The sequence below is a fragment of the Prenolepis imparis genome, unplaced genomic scaffold (assembly GCF_030444845.1).
Source record: "Prenolepis imparis isolate NDT839.2.m4 unplaced genomic scaffold, iyPreImpa1.0 SCAF_5, whole genome shotgun sequence".
In the NCBI taxonomy this organism is placed as follows: Eukaryota; Metazoa; Arthropoda; class Insecta; order Hymenoptera; family Formicidae; genus Prenolepis; species Prenolepis imparis.
In genome coordinates, this window is record NW_028141163.1 from 9941271 (window position 1) to 9962381 (window position 21111).

Genomic DNA, 21111 nt, shown 5'->3' on the forward strand with positions numbered 1-21111 from the left:
GTGCCGTGCCGTGCGACAAGGTTTTATGCATCCACATCGGTCACATCGACGCGGGGATGTAATTTCTGTGGGACACGAGCGGCATTAAGCACCGTTGAGGATAATCTACGGCACGCAATCACCAACAGGCCAATGAAAGTTGCGGGCGGATCTAGAACGTTCCTTGGTTCAGTTATTTCACGCAGCTGACGCGAGCGATTGCATTTCTTCTTTAAAGACAAACAATTAATTATTCACTTCAACCTAATGGTAAACGATTAATTTACTAAATGCATTTTCAATGTATAAAAGAGATAAGAAAATATCCCCTTTACCTCTTTTCTTTTTCTTTTTTTCTCTCTTTATAATATAATAATATATATTTGTATGAAATAAAATATATTTAATATTTATATAAAAAAATTGAAATTTTTGTCTCTTGTTAAGTTTGCATTTTATAAAAAAAATATAGAATATATTCTCAACTATTATATGCAATAGTGATAAAAAATCTTGATATTATTTTGAAAAAAATATATCAATATTTTTGATTTTATACACATAGGTAATATGTAGGTATGTATAAAAATTTAAAAATTATTTTACATATTTATAGCTACATCTTTTTAAAATACCTTGCGCAATTTTTTTGTATTGTACTCTGTTATACAGCTTCGCCTTTAGGTGAATGCATATTGTTTTATAAACACACCACTCGCAGATTATGATCGGGCTACGTATTTATGTTTTATAAAGCTGACGTTTAAAAGACCGCACGTCTCTTGCCAGGTCAGAAATGGGCAAATAGATTACTTGGAGCGATGCACACGTTCGTACATAAGGCAAGAAAATATCCCGTGTCGAGGGGACGAATTTTATGTGCGCACACCTCGTATATCGGTCACATTAATGTCGTATAATTTTACGGTCCACGTGCAGTTCTGGTGCCCCACCAATCGCGCAGCGACTTTGATAAAAACGTGGCCTCCGGGATAAAGCTTTGACAAAAAAGAAATCTAGCACGGTGGAAGAGCGAAAAATGAGATTTGAAAAGGCTGAATAATTCTACTGCAATTCAATAATTGAATGCGCGCAAAGCAAGCATTTAGTTTGAAAGTTTTTATTCAGTATCCGTGATATTTTTTCGCTCCGTGATTCGAAGATATTATTTTTAACAATGCAGTTGCGTTATCTAGCGAATATTTTTGTAATAGCGTAGAAGGACAGAAAAGCGAATATAGCAGAATTTTTAAAGAATTCTGTACAAAAATATGATGAATATATGAGTCGTCATAAAAGTTCGCAACATATGTATATTCTCTCTTCTAAATGCTTTCTCATGTATATCCATTTTTAATGATAATGACAAGCATTTCTTGAAACGTTATTATAAATTCATAATTAATATATAAACTTTATAGCTACTCATCTAAAAGATTAAAATCGGTAAGTTGTGATTTTTATTATATCCATCGGTCGGTTTTGAATTAATCCTTAATGCCTCCGACCGTAGAACTTTGCTAATTGAAAATGTCGTTATATCGTAATCTCGTCTTACAACGATGAGCAAAGAATCATTTTACCGGATACTTCATTCGAGAGACGACACCACGCGATAAGAGGCGAAAGATACGAATTAATTACTTCGATGTCCTCTCGAGCAACTGGAGGTTCAAATTCCCTCAGGACAGTAGTTTATCTTGATTACCTTTAGTCCTTTAGACCTTAGTCCGGGATTAAGAGGGATGATTGAGTAGTCCGCAAGGGCCACGTCTGGTGGGCTTCTGGTGTTATATGAAAACACCCCGTCACAATGATTTGTTCTTATTGCACCAAAGTAGCAAGATTAAAAAGTGTAAAACTTGCGCTTTTAATAACGTATCCTCCACTTTGCTTAGATTTATGTAATCGTTCGAATTTTTAAAGTGTGTTTAGTTTTTTCGTGTCGCGTTTTTTCGCGAGATTTTCCGAAACGAGTTTGTAAATCAACGAGTTAAACGGAGAAGAAAAAATCGCGACGAAAAGGCAAAAAAAAAAAAAAAGTTATATTAACCACGTTGACGTAATAATTGCGAAATTAGAATGTACTTTGTAATAGACGCCATGGATCTAACCGCGTTGACGCTGTGTTAAACCCGCATCTACGATGCTAGCAAACTCAAACCCTAACTATCGACTTCCTGTCCGGTGACCAATCATCGAGTCCGCTTACAGCCACGTAGCGAAGCGTCGTGTTAAAGGACTTCCAAGGAACCTACTTTGGGGATCCTTTAAAGGATTATCTTCGTCACTGTGTTCAAAGTCATCTTCAGAAACCACCATTCAAGTCAACCGATATTTGATGAATGTCTGTTCTAAAGTGCAGGACCTCAAAGAACGATTTTCGCAAAGACATTAAAGTTTTTGTCACATTCAGCGAATCGATTTCTTTGAGGAAGCGTCGATTAATAACGATTTATCGTGATGCTAATAATCAGATTACTGGAATATATTGGAATATTAAAAGCTTTTCATGTATGTCTGTGTGTGTATCAGAGAGTGTATATATGTATATTCGTTCTGTGGCGTCGAAAGCTTTCGCGAATGATTAATTATATCTGTGACATGAAGAAGTTTTGCTTAGACGCGCGATAATGGAAGCTAGACAAACGCTTTTATTCGCGTGACAATGATGAAAAAGTTTAACTTTTGCACCGCAAAAAGAAGTGAGAAAGTAAGAAGAGACGTGTAAAAGAAAAATTTCTCGCGAATGCAATCGGTCGAAGGTTTACAAAGGAACATATATATAATGGAATAGAAAGTAATTTCGATAATTTAAAATTTCTCCAGAAAAAAAATATGCATCAAATTTTGCAGATTAGATTAAATATGAAATTGCAAAGAGCGACACTAATTCGCGCGGTGAGCTTGATTTTAACCAAGATTGAACGACTCGCGAAAATTTGGTCTCACGGAGGAGGCAGGTGGCTTAATGTTTCGTATTATACCGCATGATGGATGCCACTCGTTAATTTTATAATTTTGCCAGTGAACGACGTGATAGGTGAGACAGGGTCGAATTTACGAGAGAAACGAGAGAAATAAAGACTGGAAAGAGGGAAGATGCGAAAGGGGATGTAAGAAAGAATAGAGAGAAAGAGGAAAAAGGGCAGTAAAGGAGAAGAGAGGTAAAAATGAGAAATATGAAAGAAAACATGAAAAGAGAAAGCTAGAAAAAAAGCGAAGATAAGAGGAAGGAAAAATGAAGGAAGAGTCGAAAGAGAGGAAGGGTGAAATGCAAGGAGGGGAGGGAGCGAGAGAAGAAAAGATAAGTAAGGAAGGTGAGAAAGGTCGCTGGATGATTGGCTACCCGAGCCACCCCCGGTCGCGAAGTACTAATATCAGGGTAGGTGGGATATACTCTTACAAATTGTCTGGCGGTGCGTCGGTGAGGGGGAACGCAGAGGGGGATTTGTCTCCATTAAAGGGATTGAGGTTTTGTCGTACTCTACTTCCACACTCCGCTTCCACTCTTTCTCACTCCCTCTATAGCAACGCCCTACTTGTATTTCGCGCCTGCACCTCCTCGCCGCCATTCCTTTTTCCGGCGTTTCTCTCATGCTCGACCGTGCACGCTCCGTCTCGTTGAAACGGCCACCAGATTGGTAGACGAATCTTTCGCCAGCAACAAGCTTTCCCCGTGAGCCCACATCCAGTTAGCGAGCCCGAGTACTTTGCTTTTTGTCAAGCAGACGCAACCTAGTCAAACATACTGAACTCCCACTAATGGTTACTTTCTCATCTCACGCTTTTTCCATCTCGCTCTTTGTGGTTCACGAGAGCTCAATATTATACGACGTGTCTCAAAAGCAGCTTCGTCACGTGTCGAAGGGACGTTGCAAAATTGTCTTGCATTGAAATTAAGATACTGAAAGATATTATATTTTTTTGTTAATTTATTTAATTTTTTTTTAAAGGGATAAATTAGGGAGATTAAATTTTATAAGACAAACTTCATTTTAAAATAAATCGCATACTATATATGTTAAAAGTTTAAAGAATGCAGCAAGAAAAGATGGCTTTTTTTATTTAAATTTTTTTGTCAAAAAATAAATCTAAATTTGTTGAAGAATTTTTATTTGAAGAAAAGATTCTGAAAAGACATCTTGTGTAAGAGGTCACGAGGGGACACGTTGTGGCTCAAGTTGTGTCGACTCGATAAAAAGGGAAGGAAGACTTTGATTCGATATTATTTTATCGGATAGTTTTCGTTCGAGATTCAGCTGAGAAAAAGAATAGGGCACGTAAGAGCGGCTGATCGAATTGATCTACTGTTTCTACCGCGAAATCGGGTCAACCCCGTTTTCGCGTGGAGATATCGCCTTTTTCTTTATTCAAGCGATACCATTCACGAGGCGGGAGATATTGTAAAAAGTATTGAGAGAACGTATTGCTTATGCTGGAACAAAGGTATCGACCACAATGATTCATAACAAGAAAACAAAACTGACTTGTTATTTTATCAGATACATCTCGAAATAATTCCACTTTCAGAAACACTTCTATAGATTTTTTAAATATTTTTTTTTCAATTTAGTCTATATACTATTCCAATAATGTCTATGTATTGTCTGTCATAGCGTTTGACAGCATTTTTTTCAAAATTAATTAAAATCCAACGTACAATGCCTTCAATTTTAATAATACACAAATTCAATAAGAGAATTATATTTCATTTCATTATGTCAATATAATTTTTATGCAATGATATCGAAAACTAAGATAAAATGCTTCCAAAAAGAGATTATATTATATACAATAATAATGCATATATCTATCTACGCAATTATTTATAATTATCATGATTAAAATGCATATCAATACAACAAATGATTGTCATATGGTATTATAAATTTCAATTTATTTTACGTGATCTTTTATCATGATTTCTCTTTGTGAGAGAATAATATCTCACTTGGTTCGCGATCGCATTATTTCTAACGTAGAAGCATTTTCAGCGATTCCTCGGGATCTAAGAAACGCGATGGCAATGCTCGGCGACAGAAATACATATATATCTGTCGCTATATCCGCACATTCGCGGTCTCTTCGACCTGGAAGAATAAACGGAGCGCGATTCAAAGCTTTAGGGTGCGCTAGATTTTGTTGTCGGATGGGCTCGCTGCTTTTGTATAGAAACATTTGTATTTAGAATCTGATACATAGATGGTCGCACTCGAGCGACCAAAAAACGTGTGATAAATCGACGCAATCTGTTACGCCGGTCACCGGTTACAAGGGCGTTCTCATAAATTCAAAAGGAAGTCTTATTGCCCGGAAGATCCCGATGTACGTCATAATGGGAGATAATATTGGGATCCGTTCCAAGCCATTGTATCCAATGGTTCTCCTTGTGTATCGAGCGAAACGTAGCGTGTGCACGATCTTCATCGGAATATATTTGAATCGGTAAATAGAAAAGGAACCCATACATATATATATATATATATATATATATATATATATATATATATATATATACAGACTCCTCGGAATCTTTACAGGAGAGAGAGAGAGAGAGAGGAGAATAAGTCTTCTTGCAAAAAACTAAAAGAAATACCGCGTGATGTGTTTTTGATAATATTGAAATGGTGAATAAATTCATCTGCTTCTATTCTCTTGAGATAAAGTTTTTCTCACTTTAAACGATGTAAGTTTTCGAGAACAGAACATTGCTATCCAGACACAATGATTTTATATAATAGAAAATCTTCTATCGATAATTCTTTCTCTTCGCGGAACACAAACGCACTTTTGTAAATTAATTTTCCTGGGAAGTATAAAATATTATTGCTTCTTTTAAAAAATATTTATATTATTTTTAATAATGTATGTGAATTGTATCTATATTTCTATACATTGATATTGTATCTTCACATTTACCGAATGTCAAAGACGAAATTGGCAATCTGCATGCAAATGCTAAGAATATCTTGTATGCAAAATTTATAGATTGCTGCAACATGTAATCAAATTGCTTTTTTAGCATACATTATTGAATATAATCGTTTGTGAATCTTGCTTATTCTTTACAGTCGATACGATAAAGATTCCTTAAATTGAATAAAAAAAAAAAAAAAAAAACGATCGATCAGTTTTGCTTCGCAAAGTTTCAAAGAGACAAATACTCAGTCGGAAACTAAACACACAACGAAAATGTTTCACAACGAGAAAATCGCTGCCAAGGTGACACGATTCTTCGTTAAACATGCGTAATGGTCGGAACTATATGGCATTCCAGCCGTAGCTGGATATCTCGAAGTCTCGAAGGTAGTCGACACCTGCCGTGGTTAGATAAGCTCCGTGCAAATTTACTCGGCTTACTTTCAGAATCAGCCGAAATACGGTTACATTGCACTCCAACTACACCTCTCTCTTTCCCCCTACTCTCTCTCTCTCTCTCTCTCTCTCTCTCTCTCTCTCTTCTCTCTCCTGTCTGCCCTCGCAGGAGCGCTCAAATATTTGCGCAATCGATGGCAGTTTTGCCGCGGCGTAATGGCAAGGGAAGCGAGAAGTACCTGCGGCTCTACATTCGAGAACAAAAGGAGGAAGTTGGAAAGAGAAGAGCGGAAGAGCGCAGTAGAAATAGGGAAGACGAGGTGAAGACGAGGATGAGAGAGAAGAATATAACAAAAGTGGAGAAGACATAAGAAAGAGGAGAGAGAAAAGTACAAACGCAAAGCAAGAGAAGAAATGAGAGACTTTCGACGAAGATTCGAGAAATTAAACTTCGCAACGCAGCTTCTTGTAATCCTGGCCGGCAGCCAGGATTTTCGCCATAGTCGGGGTTTATTGCCAGGCACAAATTCTCGCGTTGAGCAGCTGTGACGTAACAAGAAAATTGTTATTATATTATATTTGGCGTGGAGATTGCCAAAATTGCAAAATATTGTGGCCATCTTGAAGATATCATAGATATAAAGGTCTCTTTTTGCCTGAAATATTTTCACACACGAATATTTTTGCATGTATTTAAAAATTTAACTATTTCTGAAAATATTTTTTTTTATATTGTAAATTAAAGAAACACCAATTGAAATTAAAATTAGCAATACAGAGAAATGCTTTAGGTAATTTTTTTTAATTATGCAAACTCTTGTAACACATAATATATGTACGGATGATAAAAATTGAAATGAAATTGAATTGAAATTAAGTGTCTAACTCGATGGACCATTTTTCCTTGCGAAGATTTCAGGAAACGTTATCTGTTAACAACGTAGACGTTTATCAATGAAATTTTGAAACTGCTCCCGATAGCGACCGATGCCATGAGTTCCACAAGATTACGGGGATCAGAAGCCGTTTAGTCGCAACTCTGACGAGACTTTAACTGGCTTTAGTCAAAGTCGCGTAATTCCCTACGACGAAAACGTAACGAGTTCACGGCGGTAGGATTCCAACGACGACGAGATCTTGCGGGGAAAGGGGAGAAAACCCCTCGTCGTCGGGAGAGGAAACTCGAAAAGTAAAAGTCCCAAATCCCGTACGCAACTTTAAATTAAAGCAGTTCGTTTTGTCCGCCTTTCGCGTTTTTATCATCCCGCTAGTTGGTATTTTCGTGATCCCCGGGGAGGAAATGGGGAAGGGAAGAAAAGACACGAGACGTTTGAAAACGCGTATAACAACTTCCACTTTTCTCTAAAGGACAAACGGCCAGAAATAAAATGAGCATTTCACCGAATCTCGACATAAAAAAAAAACAAAAAACAAAAAATTTTTTTGCGAGTTTTTAAACGTGTTTCAAAATATAACTTTGCAACGTCATACGAAAATTTCTCATTACACTCTGGTTGAAAATTAGTAGGAAAATTAATTTCAATGTTTTTTCAGTAAAAATATAAATGAAAGAACATTTAAAATTCTGTATGAAATTGTATCTAAAATGTATCTTTCTCTAATTATAAAAACGGTGTTTAAACAATACATATTTTTTACTGGACTTTTCACCGTGTAAGTCAGTTTAAAAACTAACGAGATCACCTGAATTCTACGATTTCGACTGAAAAACTGATGCATCCTGCACACTGACAAATTGTTATACATATAAACTTAAAAAATGGCGAGAGCATCCTAGAAATGCAAAACACGCGACAACGATTAATTCGCGCGAGATTTACCAGCCAGGTCTTTGTATTTACACGCACTTGCAGCATGGATGGAATTCTGAGTGGGATTCAGCTTCGTGGGGTGAACAAAGGGCAGAAAGCGTCATTAAGACTGAGTGATCGACGAGCGGGCGTCGGAAATACTAAGCAAGTGCCGTTTGCCGACTGGAAGCACGTACTAGTTCTTGGCGCAGAAGCAGTTTGCCAATTAATTAGAGCTGTTTCCGGTGGTGTCATCAGTAGGTATTGCCGATCCGCCGCCGCAATTAATTTCGGTACCGCGAATTCGTGGACGAAGATAAGGGGGAGGGAGCCAAATGCAACGAGAAGTTAGTTGCATCGTTCGTTACAGATCTCACTTATGCGTGTTTGCAAAATGGAATTAAATTACACTAGTGAAGATGAGTTTACTTGGATAAGAGAATATGATAAAAGAAACAAAGATTTAGAAATCGTTTACAGTGTTGAGAAAGAATTATTTTTACGAGTAATACATAACGAAAATTACGATCGTTGATTAATTGCAACAATTGTTTATTTGCTAAATTTCTGCGATTAAATTTGATTAAAAAATATCTATTTTTCTTTTAAAAATAAAAATAATATACTTATTGAAAAAAGCACATTTGCAAAAATTCATACGCAATTCTAAAGCTTTTTTTGACTTGTAACGGATATGGTTTACTTAGTTATCAGCTTGACAGGGTCAGCCATTATGGGACTTCAAAAATTTATCTGTCTTCGAAAAGTCCACTACTCTCTTGCGAAAAGAACCAAGAACTACCTTGAATCCAGCACATGTTGGAACACAAGCACGCTAAGAAGCAGCTTTGCGATACTTTTGCGCCAGAGTTTCGTTTAAAGTTTCTCCTGTAATCCTGAAGTGCACGGTCTACGACATCTTCGGCGTTCTTCACGATTTCGGTAGCCTTTGGGAGAGCCGGAAGGTCGGAAGACAAAGAGACACGAGGAAATAATCGTTAGGTAGAAAATAAAGGACTATCGCGATATAATTTAAAAGAAAATGCTTCTAATTTATATTTCTTGCTAAAATAAAATTTATTAATCTTCAAAATTAGAGAAGTATTTAAATTATCTAACTCTGAATATGTTAACATCAAAAAAATAATAAATTCAAAGAAATTTACACACATAATTTATATATATATATATATATATTTTTTTTTTAACATACCATAGAACTATTTAAAAAAATCAAAATAAATATATAGCGCATATATTACTGTACATCTCAATTTAGCATAAATTGTGCATAAACGTCTAAATAGCATCTATCAAAATGCTATAACAAAAGGAATTGATTATAGCAAGAGACGCTATAGTATACTCGGTCTCCTTTAAGAAGGATATCGATTTTTTTTCAAGAGTTTTCGGGTACTAAACATGACTGACAAATAGTAAAACCTAGATCTCTATATTGGTCTTTAAAGACAGTCACGTCGACGAAGTTCGGCTTTCTTCAACGTGAAAGAGCAAGGCGACGCACAAACATGGCACGACTTAAGAACGATTAATAGGGCTGCATGATTAATAGCAGGGTGTATTTCTGAGCATAACGAGCGGGATGAAGGGGAAAATGAGGGAAAGGGGAGAAAGGTAGGAGGAGAGAAGGGAAGAGATCGATTCCGCGTTCTTGAGTAGGGTGAAGAAATTTTCCGAGTGATTCGCATGCGAGGTATTCTGGGGGGTGCGAAAAGATTTTTCGAACGAAAATGCGAGCTTCGCAACGATATCGTATATCCTCGCAGACAACGGGAAGCTCGTCGAAGAGAAATTCGCAATCGACACGGGGAGAAACATGGCCACGCGCACAAGAGAGAGCTCTGTTAATTTAACTAAAACATTTCTCGACGTCTTTTCGCCCGGACGGAAGGTAACGGAATTCCGCGCGAAAAATTCTGCGACAGCGCAGCATCTCCTCTCTTCTCTCTGTATTTGCAGAGAAATCCCCCGTCGTCGTCGTCGTTCTCGTTCCCCGTATTGCGTCTCACAAAGTAACGAAGTATCGAATTCCGCTACTTTGCGACAAGAAGCGGCGCAGTCGGACACTTTCGGGATTCCGATATATTGGCTACGATGGCAATCTCGAGCGTCTTCATTGCGAACACGGGTCCGCACTTGTTTTAATCGGGCATGAAGGGAGTTCGCTGCGAGTTTGCTGTCTTTTATTGACCCATCAAATTGAACATTCCATGAGTTGTTCGTTTTAGTGGTATTGATTTAGGAGTAGATGACTTCGCCATTTAATATCTTCTTCGTGTTTCAGGAGTGAGCATATATAGTTGGATTTGTTATAAATAATATTATTCAATATGTTATATATAATATTTAAATTAATTATACATTAATTATACATTTAAATTTACAATTAAATTAATTATACATTTCGTAAAGTTACTCTGTGGATACAGATTTGCGAATCTAAAGAACAATTCCGAGAAATAAAATCAATATTATCATTAATATATTACGATCGCACTAAATATGTAAATAACAAATATATGTTTGAGATAATTTATCTCGCGTAAAAATAATTTAAAAACGCGAAAGGATTAAAATGCGAAAAAGTCTATTAGTCGTTAAGCACTTTTATTCCACTCGATAGATCGTTGTGAATAAAGTTGCCATGAAGTAAATAAAAGCAAGCCGAGAAAAAGTACTTCGAAAGAACTTTCACTGGCATTTTTAAAGCATAGTTTTGTTTAATGGCCGTGTAGTTGTAAACTATATTTAAACCTTGAATTTTTCGAGAGAGAGAGAGAGAGAGAGAAACCGAGATACGAAATGTACATTGATATAAGCGATAAAAATAAAACAATTACATATAGCGTTCAATCGTGCGATTAAAATATTCATATATAACTGGAGATAATTTAATTAATTAAGAAAGAGAAAGTAAGATTTTTAATTACATTATGCTGTACCTTAGTACATGTTTTTTTTTGTATTTTACTTTGATTAAAAATATTTTTTTTATTCTCGTCAAACAAAATTAAACTGATTTAAAACTGATTTTGCACGGGAAGTGTCTAAAATTAAACGGGAAATGAATTATAGTATCGTAATCATAATCACCAATGAAATGGTGGAAAAAATTTTTTTCATGACATGGCATTACGGATACCTCTGTGAATAATTTAAAGTTTAAATTTATTCTCGTGTAAATCAAACATATATGCCATAGGTAACTCTTTGTTAATTTTTAGTAGAGCTTATTCCAAGCTTGGGGTTCCACGGCTTAATTAATATAAAATTTCTGGAAATTTCAGCGCCTTTTATTCCCACCGACGAGATAAAGCGCCTCGATGTATTGTGGAATTTACCTTCCGTTTCGCTGTTTAGTCAGCATCAGACGAGCAAGCTCGCTATGTCGAGCGTATTATTCCGGCACGTGCTTTTTATTTAAGTAATATATAATTTAAGCCGATAGTAGCTCGCCGCTTTGAGATAAGACTCCGCAGACTGTTCGACAGCATTTGGTAAACTATGGTATAAAACGTTCGGAAAATTTGATAATTGGTCCATCTCTTTGCAAAAAATTGTAAATAAAATTAACATTCAGCGATAGGCAGATAGGCGACAAAGAAATTGTCTAATACGACAATTGTCAGCTAGAAGTTTATCGAAAAGCGATAATTGGCCTGTTTTATACTGTGAAATTGAAACTCCACGTTGACAGAGATTTCGAATCTAAAATGCGGTGCATTAAACAAACGGCCCGCGAGCGGGACATTAATTCACCATTACGTCATGGTAATCAAGTTAAATTTTCACAATGGGGAACGAATTTCATCCCAGTTGTACTACCTGCCGCCATCAATTTTGCAGGTGCGCATGACGTTTACAATTCGCCCATATTAATTATTCCGGAAGTTCTCAGAATCCCAACGTTTCGCGCCTTCCGACTCCGGATAGTGCATCGCGTACATTTTACATATAGATCTACTTATCTGCTGGAGATTTCTCAAGTCTGTTGCGTCAAGAAAATCTGTTTAAATCACTAAGAATTGCAAAATCATATGTATATGAAATATATATGTATATATGGCATTCGTCTATTTCTGTACTGGATATTTTTATGTACTAAAAATTTCTGAAAAATATTTTCAGAATAATCAAATAAAAATCTTCAGAAAAATTTTTTTAGCTAAAAAAATGAAATGGATTTTTAGGAAGTAGGATTAAAAATTCCCTTCTTTTTATGTACATAACTTTTTATGTACATAACTTTTTATGTACTATAAATTATTTCAAGAACAATCGCGAGAAACCTTGAGTGATATACAAAAAATAATATTATTGTAATCATTAATCTTTCAATTAAGAAAGAAATAATTCTTTTTTAATCTTCCATTGTAGATCTATTTGCAACAGCAAAATTCTAATGTATTTATTATGTATGATTATTATATATGATTATATTTAATTTAATTCTCCTGTCATTGTTATGACGATACAATATTTGATAATGGAATATTTCACTTTTCTCGCTATTTCGGGATACGTTTTATAGCGATACGTATGTAATGACGCTTGGCAATCTCCATGGTGAGTTTCGGCTGTTTCGTACGCGTAGAGAATCGATAACCCTAGACATATAATACCGAACAATCGTGTAATCACGCGACGCCTGACTTCTGCACCGGCCACAAACTTGAAGTCATCTGTACAGTGAAAGTAATTGTGCAAACTTTCGCCGATGCGGATGACGTTTAGCGAGAGTTAAAGCTTGTTACTGGCGAGCGCGTGCATATTTTAGTGACAGCCGTGTTACAAGTGAGTCTGTATTCGGACGTGAGGGTCTCGCGAGGATTGCTTTCTCGCCCCCTATCTTTCCTTTTCTCCTTCGCCGCGATGTATGTACTAATAATAAGAAAAGCTCGTAACACCAACGATCATTCTAAACTTTATTGATTTATATGTATATTTTTTTATTCCCTTGATCTCGTAATGCGTAGAAAAGTTCTAATTAAATTTCAGCTGTTTAATTATCATGGCTTTACCTTTAGCCCGCAAAATAATTTTATGTAAAAATTGATTCTTTTTTAATATTTCTTATTTATATTATAATTGAGATCTTCAGAAAAATGATTTATTTTATGCTCCAGAATGCCCATGTATATTTAAGCGGCTGTTTTTTCTTATATTTCCTTTTTAATTTAATTACCTAAATAAATTAAAAAGTAAATATAAGAAAAATAGAGATGCTTAAATACACATGGATATTCTGGAGCGTGAAATAAATCATTTTTTTTGGAGATCTCAATTATAATATAAATAAGAAATATTAAAAAGGAATCAATTTTTAAATAAAATTATTTTGCGAGCTAAAGGTAAAGCCATGATAATTAAACAGCTGAAATTTAATTAGAACTTTTCTACGCATTACAATAAGATATCAGATGATTTATCTAATTTTTATTTTTTATATATGTTTGCCTTTCTCACATAGAAAATTTAATAAGCGATACTGCAACTAAATAGCAATTCATATATAGAAATCATATATACAACTATTTCATTATTATGCCTTACTCGATTTTTAAATAGATCAGAATTCTAAAAAAACCAAATTATCTAGAATAATGACTAATTTCAGCACATTCATACGAGCATCAATAATAGCAAAGGGCCACAACGTCAAGTATATTGAAAATTTGATTAAATCGAAAACGATGATGGAACGGTTTAATCGTAATAGTCGAAAATATGATTTTAGGCGAATTAATTCAATCAATGGACTTATTGGCATAATTTAATCTCAAGAATCGTTTTTAAAAATTAGATGGTATTTCGATTATTTGTTAATTGAGTAGTGTTAATATATTACAACCCGTCTGCTTTACACTCTGCTTTACACAATCTCTTTATAACATATTCTACGATATTTTATCGTAATTATCATATCGACGTAATTAGCGGAAAATGAAGATAATAATGTACAAAATGTCCATTTATACGGACATAAGGAATAAAAAGTATATTCAATTTTTCAAACAATTTTTATCTATTAAAGTACGCATCGGGAGTACTAATCTCGATCTAGCTATGTTTCAACGTATTTTCTCTCTGGCATCGTGAACGCATTATTTTTTATATCAAGAGCGTAAAATTATGCGAATATGCTTTCTCTACGTTTCCCATTAACTGCGAAATCTTGTTGCATCTGGAACGACTTTAAGCACGCATCGCAAGCAAGCGATGCTGGAAGTTATTCAGTCACTTACCTCTATGACTGCCGGTGATTTTGTCCCGCAGAATATTTATCTGATGCACTCGACCATATTCTTCAAACATCGTCCTCAGGTCATTCTCGTCCATGTCGTGAGGTACTTGTCCCACAAACATCTTTATGTTGTCCGGATCCGGCTGCTCCACACTGTTGTTGTTCATTATACTGTAATGTGAAAAGGAAGTTTATGCGGTATGTGCAGCGTATTAAACATGCGTGCCTGGAGAAAAACAACATGCCGTTATTAATACGTTAACAGTTCAAAGACTCCTGTGCACTTTATCAGTTCAGATTTATCTCGTGACTGCTCAGTATAATACAATAAGTAATTTGTCTCTCTCGAGACACGGCTTAGATATATAAATAATATTACAGAAAATATTTTCATCATACAATATTTCACGTTTGGCGATTCCAAAAATTTTTTAAAATAATTTTGCGCAAATAATTTTATAAAGTAATTATAGAGAAACAATTTTTTAAATCAAAATTAATATTAAGCTCTCAGTTTCTATTACCTAAGGATTATATATGTTTACCCAATAACGTTCATTCATAAAAGAATCAATCGATGAATAAAACTGTTTCCCAGAATTTTGGCATTCAGTCTAATATTTTCGCAATCGACTATTTTGATTGGACGCGTTGCAAAGCGCGAAATATTCTCACGGGCATCGCACTCGTTAAACAAGCGATTAAAATATTAAGCATTTTATCTGCGCAAAGCGAAGTAGAGGATGATTTTATTGCGGCGATGTATGGCCGCGAATGGTCACAAAGTGAGTTAGAAGTTATCACATCGAGAATGGAAAAATATTCGGCCAAATATTTTATAGACATATTTGCTATGAATATGATTTATTTCATATACAGACTATATATATATGTATATACAGGGTATCGTTATTGAATATTGTTTCAACTGCGCACTGATAAATTTAAAGTCGATTTGCCGAGAATTTTATAGACATCCATCATCGTTCTAATAATTTTTCAACTTTCAATACTTTGAATTAAATGTCAAACGCGAATTTTTTTGTTAAAGTAGCACATCGAGAGGAAAATCTTTGTAATATATGGTCATTTATTTTTATAATCGAAGTTCAAGTTCATGTGTGAAGGGCCATCCCTAAGTTACGTAAGGCTTTTTTTACCCTCTGCCTCTAATATTTTATAATTTAATAAGGTTTTTTAAAAATATTTTAATCTTGTTTTAGAGATAAAAAATTGATTAAACGTGAGTAATAAAAATTTGAATACACTTATTGTATCTAAATAAGTCTTTTTCCAAAATATCAAGTTACATTTTCATTGTTTTCATAAAATAGTTAAAATCAATTGATAAAAACGACTAATCGAATAAATGAAAATAAAAACTTTCATAATTTTTTAGCGAAAAATTTTTCATTAAATATCTTATCAGAGGAATAGAAAATTTTGATCCCCTTTCCCTCCAGAAGCCTTACATAATTTAGGGATGGCCCCTGAAGGAAAAATACGAGAGACTATGGAACGACCTGTACACATATACGTATTTTGCACGTGCATGTATTTAGCCCGTGCGCTTTTCGACGGAATTTTTCGCAGAGAGAGAGCTCGCGGCTCTCCAGCCGAACGGCGGGATTAACGCTGCATTTTGCGCAGCGCGGACTGTATGCGACGTATGTATGTATGTCGCCATGGATATTTTAGCACATACAGCTTGTATGTGCTTGCGCGCGCCGCTCACGTATAAAAGACTATCCGGTGTGTTTGGCTACCCTAGAGTACATATTTGAACGTGTGCACGGGGGCTCGTCCGCTTTCGAAACTTACGCCGGAGCTTTTCGCCGCCACGCAGTAATTTCGCGCGGATTATGCGTGTGTTTGAGGTGTCCTTCCTCCCATGGGACACTCTGTTGCTCCTGTCCTTGGATTGCGCGTCACGCGGATTCATCATCTCTCCGAAGCCGGAGAGATTCATCATCACGAACTTTCTTCTAATTTTGTCCTCCTCGCGAGAGGAGGATCCCGACTCTCCGCCTCGGCCAATATTTTCACTCTTAGCGGTTGATTAAAATCTGATACCCGTGTCAATATTTTCCGTCTCCCGTCAATGCGTTCTCGCTCCTCTCCGCGAAAATATACATTACGGACTTTAATTCACATTCTTCCTGATTATTCTCACAAACATGTCGGTCGTGTTATTTTTTAGCGATTTAATAGAAAATTTGAATTTTCGGGCTTTGATTTTAACTCGGAACAAATTGATGCGTTCGATGCAACTTCTGCTAATGATTTGAAAGCCAACATCTACTAAATATATAGGGTAAACTATTGTTATTTGTAATATAATTTTTATTTGCTAAATGGATAGAATTTTACAGACAAACTCTTTCTTTTTTAGATTACAAGTTTGCTTAGATATCAATTTAAACTATTAAGCTTCAAATTATTTAATTATTCAAATTATTAGGCTAAACTATAATTCAATTATTTTATTATATATATTTATTTTTAAAAGAAAATTTGACGTTTTTAAATTTATTTAATAAAATGTATGGTAGTACGACGATGAACATTTGCAAGTACAAGAATGTGAAACTGTCATATATACATATCGCATCAGGTATGCAAATAAGTTTTGCATATAAAGGCAAAGTTCTGAGCACACTGTCGGATTACTAATCGAAAAATTTTAGTTTGTGCAAACGATGCGCCCGGACGCGAATTTCTGCAGAAGCAAAGAGCTTCGTCGCACTTGGATGTACCGGATACATGCCATGGCGCTTTAGCGGGGCGGTTAGCCGCCTCGCGTGAGTTATATTCATAGAATGTAGCTGGTTATATGAGCGGAAAGAGCATTAGCGTTTTATGCTGTTAAGAGAAAGGGAAAGAGAGACGGAGAAAGACGTGACAGTTTGTTGCATCGTAAAATCGTTTGCATAAAGTTTGCCGGTTGAAATAGTGACCCGATGCGCCGGTTTGCGACTTTCTTCTCTATTCTCCTCCATCTTCCGCCGCTATAAATCAGCGAACTTTAATAGTAATAGTCATTGTCCGCGGATCCGAAAGTTTCCCAATCGATCACACGGCGAAGGTGGTTAATTATGTACGACCTTGAAATATCACGATTACCTTGATAATGCTTCATCGGTGGACTCTGGGTCTCCGTTGCCGATCTATCTCCTCTCGTTACAAAATTTTCCGACGTATCGATCGCGGAGGATGGCAAGGAGAGAGGACGGAGAAAGGGAGAAAAACATTCACCGTTTGCGGGATATAAAACGAAGTTTACACAAAGCCGGATTGGCCGGCCGTACGAAATAAGGCAAATAAGGAAATTTCGGAACGCGATGATGTTTCCCCTCCCCATGGGAAGGGAAAGCTTTTGCGATCCCGGTGGCTGCTGGGACGCGAGAGATGGAAGAGAGTGAAAGAGAGAGAGAGAGAGAGAAAAAGAGTTCGGGAATTTCGCGAAACGATAGGAGAAAGTTAATATTAGTCGGCGCGGTTTAAAGCGATTTTCCGGCCGAGCGGCCACTCTCATCTCGGTCCATAGAGTGCAAGAGTGGAGAGATCCTGGGGAGAAATAGGGGAGCAAAGGAGAGGGTGTCTCTACTACGGTAGAGAACTCTCCAGGGAGCTGCATTTCTCCCGTCGTGTCTTGTCTATCCCCTTTCGCGAACAAAGACGAGAGTGGGTTAACTAATCAAAGAAGCGACCAGGTTAACTAAACGAGAAGGTCTATTCCGGCGAATTGAGCGGTGATTGGCAATCGCTTCCTTGGGATTGGTCACGTGCCAGCATCCACGTGACGGCTCTTCGATTGGATTAATCGAGATTTATCGCGAAATACCGGAAGAGAATCCTGACTCTAAAACCGAATAATGTCAATACATGCAATTGCATTCGTCGTTTGTTGCGTGCAATTAAAATAACGCGTCAATGTGATTAATATTGATGACGCGAATAAGACGAATAATCGATTAAATGGTCATCGTTCAATGAGCCGTTTTGATTTCACTAACGAAAAGTTAAGTTGGAAAGTTAACCGGTCTCGTCGCGATAATCATGAAGCTGACAATGGACCTTCGTGAACGCTAGTAATTAAAACATGTTTCACTACAGGAACACAGGGATAATAAATAATTACAAATTTTCATAATGATGCTGAATTTTCATTATACGACGCAACTAATTATGAAAACACGCGCGACATTTCGTTTACAACAGGCGAACTATAAATTAGAGTACCTCAGTTAATATCCAACTAGTCTCATAGGAGTTCTTCAGTTATAGCCACGACTGAAAGCCGTAGAAACAAATTTAATCAATTGTGTTAAAAAATAATTAGTTTGTGCGAATTACGGGAGAATAAATATTATAAATGTTTTATTAATATCCAATTACAATAATTTGTAATCTAGCGCTTATTTTCGGAAATTCTAATTTCTTATAAAAATTCATGATCTTCTATTATTTTTTTATATAAAAAACGATTTTTTACATTTACATTGTTTACGTTAAATATTAAATTAAAGTGGTTTCTAAAATGTGTATCGTGACATTTTGATCTTTCACGGAAAAAAATGTCAATGTAATTTTGCCATAGCTCTGTAAAATCGTGTCGCGCTGCGGATATTTCCGGTGATCCCTGCGTGATTTATGGGTATCGCAAATTGACCCTTGGTTACGAGCGCAAGGACGACCAGTAACTCGTAATCCTGCATCGACGTTACCGTGACAGTAATGGCTGTTACGTATTTCCGGCTACCAGGCGTTCGCTCAATTATCAGACCACCATGTGGATTAGTACCCGCTGGATGTACGTGCATCGCGATCGGTATCTTATCTGTAATAGGGAATACTACTCCTTCCTAGTCGGATTGCGAGAAGGCGGATGGGGTGGCAAAGATAGGACGGAGAAAGATGGTATCCTATCTTTAGGAATTTTTCGACCTGATAAGATAGAAGATCAAAAAAGCGCGTTCACGATATGTTCTTTCTTTCCATGGATGTGTATCTTTGATTTTTTTTCATTTATGAAAGATCTATCTATGTGTAAGTCAACAAATTGAAAAATTGAAACCTTTAAAATTAATTATACGATTAATCTCATCAACAGATGCCATAGATACAATATTCAAAATTTTATTTGCTAAAATCGCATTCTCTTTATCACATAAATATCATATATATTAAATAATATATAAAAAAATAATATAAAAATAGAAAGATATAAAAATCATATATTATTTATTAAATAGGTTCAAGTATAAATAAGGCAGAGTATAAATGTTAGAAAATATTTTAGGCATATTATAGAACAAGCAGCTAAGACAGAGAGTTAAGCGGAATATAGTGAGAAACTATTCATATGTACAGACATAACATTCCTTTCAAGGAACCACCATTTACCATTTTCGGAAGGGAATGAATGATGACTATACAACGTATCATTAATCATACAGTATAATCGACGCGTCGGCGATTCGTCGTTACAAACGAGGTGCACCGAAGGTGCACGTAGAACCGGCAGAAATTAATGGAGAGATACTTCGCATTCGAAGTCAGCATTTTCGGCGATTCGTGCGGATATATAAGAGATAGTGCGCTTAATATAGTGCGGTTTCGATAGCAGTGTCGACAGTCACGTTAAATATAATGTACGTCGGGACGATACGATTCGAGAAGAGCTATCTCTACGAGTTCGTTCAAAGATGAAGAAAAAAGAATTACTTCAATTCCGCCGACCAAATCGCTCATAATAATTCGCGTCACCATAATTGACCTTCTCCCCCTCCCCCTCGTCCCCCTTCCTGTCTTTTCCTTTGTGTTCCGACGTGCAATTTAGCTGAAGTAATATACCGTCAAGACATGTCTTTACACATCACTAATAGCACGAGAGGGAAACAAGCGGAGCACTCGACGTAATATAGCCGTCAACGTAAATGAATATCGAGTACAGGGTCCGTCACGGCAACGACCTCTCTTTTTCTCGGTTAATTAATTGAGTCGGTGTCGATCGAAGGAAGGATATTTGATAGTCGTCTCTTTATCGTATACACAGCAATGTTTTATCAAACATCGTAATATACGAAAATTATACGTAGAGATTTTACGATAATGCTTGTGTTATTATGCTCTTATACACACATATGTATGTACATATATTTATATATTATGCTAGACGCTTCAAAAATTAATGAAATATATATTTAAATCTTTTACTAATGTATAAAATTTTATATATTTATAAAAAAATAAAATTTTATATACATGTATAATATACATATATGTATGTGAGTATGCATGACTTGGAAAATAAAGATATTTTAATAAATGCAGATAAATAAATAAGAATCAATTACAGGAATTAATGTTCATAGAACAACTGATTTTATATCAAAATATCTCTACAACTATAAATAACGATAGAATGGTACATGTGTTTGTTATATATTGCAAATTTTCGAACGTTTACGTTATAACACTCGAAATAAATTGTTCAATATATATGCGTATTAAATCCAGTTTGCAAATAATATTGTGCTAGATTATGACTATAATGTGACATCTGCTAAATAATTACCTATAAAGAGAAGTAACACGAAAGCTACATAATTTATTAATTTGATATCAGCCTCGCTTTGTGAATAATGTTTGCGTTGAATTCAATATTTATTGTAGTATTAAATTTAATATCACCGTGTCTATTTCATAATGGGTAATTAAATCGCCATCAGATAT

The 21111-nt window shown here is 35.7% G+C and overlaps 1 protein-coding gene across 21 annotated transcripts in view; it reads right to left on the reverse strand.

Moving 5' to 3' along the window:
* LOC145936300 (CUGBP Elav-like family member 1-A) overlaps positions 1-21111 on the reverse strand; it is a 384349-nt gene that overhangs the window by 153460 nt on the left and 209778 nt on the right. For all 21 annotated transcript variants that reach the window (XM_083038373.1, XM_083038366.1, XM_083038387.1 and 18 more), the window contains one exon: positions 14375-14544. In XM_083038373.1, coding sequence (XP_082894499.1) covers positions 14375-14544 — 170 coding nt within the window. The remainder of the gene's footprint in view (positions 1-14374; positions 14545-21111) is intronic.